Source organism: Coffea eugenioides, chromosome 8, assembly GCF_003713205.1.
Source record: "Coffea eugenioides isolate CCC68of chromosome 8, Ceug_1.0, whole genome shotgun sequence".
In the NCBI taxonomy this organism is placed as follows: Eukaryota; Viridiplantae; Streptophyta; class Magnoliopsida; order Gentianales; family Rubiaceae; genus Coffea; species Coffea eugenioides.
Window position 1 is genome coordinate 32,805,470 of NC_040042.1, and position 8,740 is coordinate 32,814,209.

The following is an 8,740-nucleotide window of genomic DNA, read 5'->3' on the forward strand; positions in this document are numbered from 1 at the left end:
TCTTTGAAAGGTAGCAGGTGCATTACACAATCCAAATGGCATCCTTCGGTATGCAAATGTTCCAAATGGGCAGGTGAAAGTAGTCTTCTCTTGGTCCTCGGGTGCGATGGCAATTTGAAAATAACTTGAAAATCCATCCAAGAAACAATAGTAAGCTCGACATGCTAATCGCTCCACCATCTGGTCAATGAAAGGGAGGGGAAAATGGTCCTTTTTCGTGACGGCATTTAGCTTTCGGTAATCGATACACTGTCGCCATCCGGTGGGCTTTCGAATTGGTACGAGCTCACCCTCTTGGTTTGATTCCACTGTCACCCCTGCCTTCTTCGGGACCACCTGTACTGGACTTACCCACGGGCTATCTGATATTGCAAATATAATTCCAACGTCCAGCAGTTTTAAAATCTCTTTCTTTACGACCTCCATCATGAGAGGATTTAATCTCCGTTGAGCTTGCCGTACGGGTTTAGCATTCTCCTCGAGTCGAATTCGGTGCATACACACCGCAGGGCTAATTCCCTTGATGTCGGCGATGGTCCATCCTATCGCCTGCTTATGTTCCCTAAGAACTCGAAGTAGTTTCTCTTCTTGAACCTTTGATAAACCCGCGGAGATGATCACTGGAAGTGTCTCCCCTTCACCTAAGTATACATACTTTAGGTGTTTCGGCAGTGGTTTTAGTTCCAAGACAGGTGCCTGCACCACAGATGGAAGTAACCTTTGGTGAGGTTCGGGTATGAAAATCGGTGCAAGATCATACCTTGTCTTCGTGGTTGGTAACGTTTGCAACGATCCAATCACGCATTTAAGCTCTTCACTCAACTCTACCCTAGAGGTTGTTTCGGACTCAAAGTGCCTGGTCAGGACGACCTCTAGTTCATCCCTGCCTTCAATTTCAAAAACCTCCTGTATAGCAGGGTCAATAACATTTATCGAGAAAACAGAGCCAATATTTGAATCGGATGGATATTTCATGGTTTCAAAGATGTTAAAGTGAACAATCTCACCATCAAATTCCATAGACAAAGTACCCTTATTAACATCAATTTTGGTTCGGGCTGTGCTCAAAAAGGGTCTACCTAACAACAAAGGTGACGGATCACGGGAGTGTTCATCCTCCATGTCGAGCACATAAAAATCAGCTGGAAAAACCAATTCATTAATTTTTACCAAAACATCTTCAATCAACCCGTCAGGGTATGCATTGGTCCTGTCAGCTAATTGAATTATTATCCCAGTCTCTTTCAAAGGGCCTAAGTTTAAGGAAGCATAAATGGACTTTGGCATGACATTAATTGAGGCTCCCAGGTCTAACATGGCCTTCCCAATCAAAGTATTACCTATCCTACAAGGAATAGTAAACATACCTGGATCTCCGCATTTTGGTGGAAGTTTCCTTTGTAGAATTGCTGAAACATTCTCCCCAACTATAACTCGTTCATCCCCCTTCAACCGCTTGCGGTTGGCACACAAGTCCCTCAAAAATTTTGCGTACCTGGGTACTTGTTTAATCGCATCCAGCAGGGGTATGTTGATCTCCACCTTGCGAAAAATCTCTAAGACCTCTTTTTCCTTGTCTTGCTTCTTTGGTTTCTCTAACCTGCTAGGAAAGGGAGGTGGATTAGTTTTAGTTGTAGGAATTGGGTTCGAGGTTACCTTTGCATTTTTGTTGTCTGTGCCCTCCTCTTCCAATTCTTTCTCAATCCGTTCCTCGTCCTTATCTTTAGGAATCACGGGTTCGGGTCCTTGAACTTCCTTCCCACTCCTTAAGGTCATTGCGCTTACATTCTTTGGATTCGCCTCAGGTTGAGATGGCAACTTTCCTTGAACTTGAGACTCCAAACGGTTGATTGTTATAGCCATTTGATTCATTTGATTTTGCAATGATTGCACCTGTCCCAGTTGATTTCTCATGTTTTGTAGGTCTGAATCCGTCTTTTGTTGATTAGCAAGTAATTGCTTCATCATCTCTTCCATGGACGGACTTGAGTTTGAAGGGGGTGGTGGTGGTGGTAGGCGAGGATGATACTGCTGTTGGTGCCCTTGCTGTCTATTTGGCACAAAGTTAGACTGCCTATTTCCTCCATAGCTAAGGTTGGGGTGATCCCTCCAACCAGGATTGTAGGTGTTTGAGTACGGGTCGTACTGCTTTCTTGGCGCGGGCGCGTGGCCAGCCATGTTCACCTGTTCTGCAGTTTCTTCTTGAACCAGTGGACACATTTCCGTAGGATGACCCACGGCAGTGCACACCCCACACACTTTGACTTGTGAATTACTCCCCACAGCTAATTGTCTTACGAAAGATGTTAATTCGGAGATCTGCTGTTGGATAGAGGACGTTTCCACCTCATTCACCCTACGCGTCGGGATGTCCTCTCTTGAACCAAACTGCTGTGAGTTCTCAGCCATCCCTTCAATCAACTCCCATGCTCCTCGAGGGGTTTTGTTCACCAATGCCCCTCCACTTGCAGCATCGATTATGCTTCTGTCCCTGAAAAGCAACCCCTCATAGAAATATTGAATGAGCAGTTGCTCACTTATCTGATGCTGAGGGCATTTGGTGCACAGTTTCTTAAACCTCTCCCAGTACTCATAGAGTGACTCGCCTGGGTGTTGTTTGATGCCACATATCTCCTTCCTTAGGCTTGCAGCTCGAGATGCCGGAAAGTACTTGTCCAAGAATTTTTTCTTCAGTTGATCCCACGTGGTGATACTACCAGGCGGTAGGTAGTAGAGCCAGTCTTTTGCGGAATCCTTCAAAGAGAAGGGGAAGGCCCTCATCTTTATTTGCTCTTCAGTAATTCCCGGAGGCTTCATACTGTTGCAAACGACGTCAAACTCTTGCAAGTGCTTGTAGGGCTCCTCACCTGGTAGACCATGAAAAGATGGCAAGAGATGAATTAGACCAGATTTTAGTTCAAAGGGAGCGTCATCATTTAAATGTGGAAAAGTAATGCACAAGGGCTGCTGATTTAAATCTGGAGCAGCCAACTCCCTTAGTGTTCGTGCATTTGCCATAGTGACTTCCTCTTGGTCTGAATCACTTGAATTGTCACCAGACAAATTTGTCGGCTCAACCTCTGGATCAAGTCCCTGAGGTGCAATATCGTATTGCTCCTCCCTGAGCCGCCTGGTTTCTTTCCTCGTTCTACGCGCGGTCTTCTCTACTTCAGGGTCGAAAATTAATTCGCCTGTACGAGAAGAGCGAGGCATAAACTAGAAAAATACCAGAAAAAAAATGAACTTAAAAAGAAACAAATGATTAACGCCAGTCCCCGGCAACGGCGCCAAAAATTGACAGGTGTCGAGCCTGTGCAATAATAAATACCTACTCGAGAAAAATAAACCTGTGTCTTAAGAAAAATAAATTTTCTGTGTATAGTAGTAAGCAGGGTCGAATCCACAGGGACTGAAAAAAATTTGATTCTTTTTAAATTCGAGACACGGGGGATTTTTATCAGGATGAAATATAAAATAAATAATTAAACAATTTAACTAAAAATAATTAACCAAAAATAATTAATTAATTAATACAATTATAAATAGCAATTAAATAACTGATAAAAAATTCTAGCCAAGGATACAACTACGCAGACACAGTCCATTCATCCGATCATTGATGCAAAGAAGGTTCACTTAATTTTATTAATAGGCTAGTTATAGTCGCCGATAAACTCTAACGACCAGCTTTTCCTTAATTTATTGATAACCAAGGTACGACCGTTGATTACCTCTAACCAGGAAATACTCCTAGGTACGACCGTAGGAATTAATTTCCTAATTGCATTAAAAATTAGAAAAGCCTAACCCAAATTAATAACACGCTACAAGGGTTATTTAAATCAGATTGTATGTCCCCCTAGTATGTGAAAATACTAGTTGTCACTAATATTAACCAACTAAATAATTACAGATTTAATTGATTAATTTGACAAGAGATTAATAAGTCAAATTGCACATCGGGCCCTTGATATCCAATTAACAAAATAATCCCATGGAAATTAAAATAGAAAACATGCAAATATTAACAAATTAAGGAACACGTAAAATTAATTAGATCTCACAGATATTTGGGACTGAGTCTTCGCATTGATCCTTGACTAGATGAGAAAATTAGCCACGCCTCATACGAAAATCTTCACACAATTCAATTGAATTTAAAGACATCATCTTTCTTCGATAATTGAGAGAGTGAATAACAAAGCTCTCAGAAGAAAATAAGAAAATTGCACAATAGAATTCAACAAACCAAAACAACTCCCTATTCTCTCCTCTGGAACATCCCTCGGAGAGAAAAACTACAAACTCCTCTATCCTCCTACGGAGCTTAATTTTGAAAGAAAACTACAACTCACTAGCCTCTTGTCTTCTGCCATCGTTCGATATATATAAGGCAAGTCTTAGTCTTCATAGCTTTTTCATAGTCTTTTCTCCTTGAGCCCACTACTCTACGTAGGGAGCAATTGGAAAAACTACAATCATCAAAGCCAACATCTTGGCTAATGAGTACATCTCCCACCATAAGGACAGACTTTCTACGTGGTCCCCGTTAGATAATGAAAGAAAACATCATTCCAATTAATTCCAGCACAATCATCAATTCCTCTGCAATTATCAAAACGGAGGAGTCCACTATAATCATCAATTCCAGCACAAATACACCCGTGGAACCTAGCTTGTATGTTCTTTAGAAACTTCCCACGTGTGGAGTATTTGTTGTAAGAAAATCTCTCTTTTCTGCTCCACTTCCTGAAATTGAGTCCAGATGCCAAATATAAGTATATGTTGACAATTAAAATAATATTTGGCATGGAAACAGGGAAAATTAATAATAAAATTACTAACAATTAACACCTTATCGGTTTCTTTTTGCTTGTTGCGTTTAAGCTGTTTGGTTAAGTTAAAAACAAAATTGATCAAGAGAGAACAAAAAAAATATTGTGTTCTATGGAGAAAAAATGGACGCTATGCCTATATCTCACATGGATCAATCAGTCCATTTAATGGAGAAAAGGGAAAATAACACAACAAGAATATTCTCAAAGTTGGAAAAATGTGCTATAATTATGATTACTCCTTTATGAAATAAAGCTGAAAGCAGCTCAATTTCTTTTTGTTTTCCATATTAAAAAAAGAAAAGGTATTTATCCTTTTTTTATTGTTGATTTTTGGTTCTCACTATTACTTTTATCGTCAAGCATTCCTTTTTAGAAGAAAATATATGATGTGAGCAAAATTTTCTACTTGGCTCCTAGCGACTGCTTGGGTGGTTGGATCTATAAATACGTACTCTAATTCCTTGGCTAATCATCAGAGTAGTCACAGCAAACAACACTTAATTGATCGTAGTCCTACCCTAATTTTCCCCAAGAATATGGCGTCAACTCAAGCTTCTTTCCACTCAAACAGCCTACAAGAGACCGTCCGCCCGTTAGCAGCCTTTCCGGAAAACATTTGGTCTGATCGTATCGCTCCCTTTACTCCCGATAAGGAGGTTATACTTACTTTTCAGCTCCTATAACCTCACATGTTTTTGTTCATATTATTTTTTCCTTTTATAAGTTGGAACCATATTGTTATCCGCTCCCACAAGTTCACGATCCTTTGTAATATCCGCTATCAATCCTGGCATGATTGTTTTCCCTTGATTAATTCTATAGTCTCCTATCAAGAAGGGGGAAAATACAAAAAGATTAGTTGTTATTTTTCGAAGAACTAGACATCTGATTTGTGATATTTGGTTTGCTGTTTCTTAGTTGTACTTGGTTTGCTCTTACCTCGACTTCATGTAGGATTCATCTAGTGCAGCACTGTTGCATTTCCTTAGATTTCAGGGTCTGGTTTCTCCTGTTTAGTTTCTAATTGTTCCATTTCCCAGCAATATCAAAGCGATCAATTTGACAATATGACTAAAGAAATATTTTTCTGATGCTTTCAGGAACATGAAATGTATGAAAGAGAGATTGAAATGTTGAAGGCAGAAGTGAATAGCATGCTTTTGGCAACCGGAAAGACCATGATGGAGAGATTCGACTTTATAGACAAAATAGAACGACTTGGTGTCTCGCATCACTTTGATATCGAGATTGAAAACCAACTACAAGAATTCTTTAATGTGTATACCAACTTTGGGGAGTATTCAGCTTATGATTTATCTAGCGCAGCGCTTCAATTCCGACTTTTTAGACAGCATGGTTTCAATGTCTCTTGTGGTACGCAACTTTCATATTAGATTTGCTAATTTTTAGTGTGGACTCACCTATTAGTAAACCTTAACACCTAATTTTTCTAACATATTTCCAAATAATTTCCAAACAGGCATCTTTGACCAATTCATTGATGCTGAGGGTAAGTTCAAGGAATCCTTATGCTATGACACAAGGGGTTTGTTGAGTCTATATGAAGCTAGTCATGTTAGAACACATGGAGACGAAATTTTAGAAGAAGCTCTTGCTTTCACAACCACTCATCTGACGTCTGGAGGACCCCATTTGGATTCTACTCCTGCAAAACAAGTGAAATATGCCCTTGAGCAGCCGTTGCATAAGGGCATCCCTAGATACGAGGCCTGGCGTTACATCTCCATCTATGAGGAAGATGAATCTCACAATAAAGTATTGCTGAGGCTAGCCAAGTTGGATTACCACTTGTTGCAGATGTCATATAAAGAAGACCTTTGTGAGATAACAAGGTGCACCGAGACACTAGCTCTCCAATGGGCAGATCTAAGATTTGTTTATCAACACTAAACTGCAGAGATTTATATTTTACAGTACTATACTTACATGCAGCTTTAGGTTCGCTTGGAGCTTAGTAGGATTCTATGATATCCATAACATTTTAAATTGCCAAAAACAAAAATTTTCTTTCATAGTCCAGGTTGTTAATATAAAAATCTTATATTACTACTCCCTTTCTATGTTGAACGGTGCCCTACAAATTATTAGAATTTTATACTAAAAGTTAGCCAATGTAACTGCCACTCGTTTGCAATTTTATCCGAAGTATTACATGAAATTCCTTCATATATGACTATGCTTCACGAATGATTGTGCAACCTTTTTTTTTTTTAACAAATGGTAACAATGTATAGGTGGGGAAAGGAATTGGAGAGTGTATCGAAATTTCCATATGCAAGGAGCAGATTTGTGGAATGCTACTTCTGGGCTGTTGGAGCCTTGTATGAACCTCAGTACTCTCTTGCTCGAATGACTACAGCGAAAGCAGGAGCCGTTCTTACAATGATCGATGACATCTATGATGCTTATGGCACTCTTGATGAACTTCAAATTCTTACAAGCTCCGTGGAAAGGTAGGCTTTTATGTTAGTCATCTCACACAAGTGAGGCAAGCATGCTGCCAAGAATATCATCTTCGAAAAAACTACATATACCAGCCAAAATAATTGAGTAATGCACTAAAAAGCTGTCTTACTATGAGCTAGTAAATAATAAAAGGGTGATTATCCAAACAATCTTCTCTAGCTTGACGTTGCTTCTTGGCAGTAAGGTGCATTGATATAGGAAATTTTGCTTTGCGTGCAGGTGGAATAGCAGTGGAATCTGGGATAGCAGTGGAGTCGATCAACTCTCGGACTACATCAGAACTTCCTACACCACACTTCTGAAATTTAATAAGAAACTCGGGGAAGATTTAGCTAAAAGGCAAAGAACCTATGCATTCGACAAGTATATAGACGATGTACGGTACCATGTTGCTAATTTTAAGGACTGTGTTAACATACACCTTAATTTGCCTGTTAATTTTCAAATTGTCGTGGCCGCCAATACATGGAGTACTAATCAATATTTCCCTGCGTTCATTTGCCCTCATTAGTGGAAAAATTACATGAGGACAAGCTTCACTCAGTCTAGGTGGTTCTTCACAAACAAATTGCCTTCTTTTGCTGATTACCTGAGCAATGGTGCGATCACAATCGGAGCTATTCTTGTATCATCAGCAGCTCTCTTGTACATGGATTGTGCCTTAGAGGATGTTATCAACTGGCTGTCAACTAATCCAAAACTTATGGCTGCTTACTCAACACATATGCGATTGATGAATGATTTTGGAGGTCACAAGGTCAGAATTTGTTGTAGCAGTTAATTGGTTATCAAAATTAGATTAAGATAACTCACAGAATTTCCAAATAGGATTAAGTTATAGTCATGTTACGTGCCTTGTTAGTTTTGTTCAAAACTTCCAACATAATATGCACATTTTTTTTTGAGCAAAATAAATCCTTTTTTCATTGATAGATCTACCAAGAGAGCTTTGCAGAAGAGGAAGCCATCCTCAATCTACATTAGACTACACTATTTCTATACACTCTACAGTCAAAATTTGAAAGAATGGACAAAAAGAACAATAACAATCAACTTTGATCCAATTCCCACTCAAGAACCAACTCCCAATTCTCTCTGATGCGAGCAATCTTGTTCCAAGATGTAACTGCCATCTGCATTGCATAGACCAGAGTAGCCATTACACCCATGGAAAGTAGACAGTCATAGAGAAAGCCAGCCTCTTGAATTTTTAAGCAAATGATTGAGTCCTACAATTCTTACACCAACACTGCAACTCCTCATTCCAAGTCTTACGCCACCACTGCGACACCACAGAACATGCACATAGATTAAACTTGTTTTTAGATCTTGTTCATTTTCTGTGCAAACGCTGCATAGACTATGCATATGCATTCAGTCTGGGATGCTTCTCATGAACAAAATGAAATACAATT

The 8,740-nt window shown here is 39.5% G+C and overlaps 1 protein-coding gene and 1 non-coding gene across 2 annotated transcripts in view; both read left to right on the top strand.

The window, feature by feature from the left end:
- Window positions 1–2,539: 2,539 nt before the first annotated feature.
- Window positions 2,540–2,646, top strand: LOC113781780. The gene has a single exon (XR_003469685.1). It is a non-coding gene; the product is annotated as a small nucleolar RNA R71 (small nucleolar RNA).
- Window positions 2,647–5,374: 2,728 nt separating this feature from the next.
- Window positions 5,375–8,740, top strand: part of LOC113780581 (viridiflorene synthase-like) — a 9,549-nt gene continuing 6,183 nt past the window's right edge. The window contains exons 1-6 of the mRNA XM_027326369.1: window positions 5,375–5,494; window positions 5,939–6,212; window positions 6,319–6,691; window positions 7,094–7,312; window positions 7,545–7,734; window positions 7,837–8,082. Coding sequence (XP_027182170.1) covers window positions 5,375–5,494; window positions 5,939–6,212; window positions 6,319–6,691; window positions 7,094–7,312; window positions 7,545–7,734; window positions 7,837–8,082 — 1,422 coding nt within the window. The remainder of the gene's footprint in view (window positions 5,495–5,938; window positions 6,213–6,318; window positions 6,692–7,093; window positions 7,313–7,544; window positions 7,735–7,836; window positions 8,083–8,740) is intronic.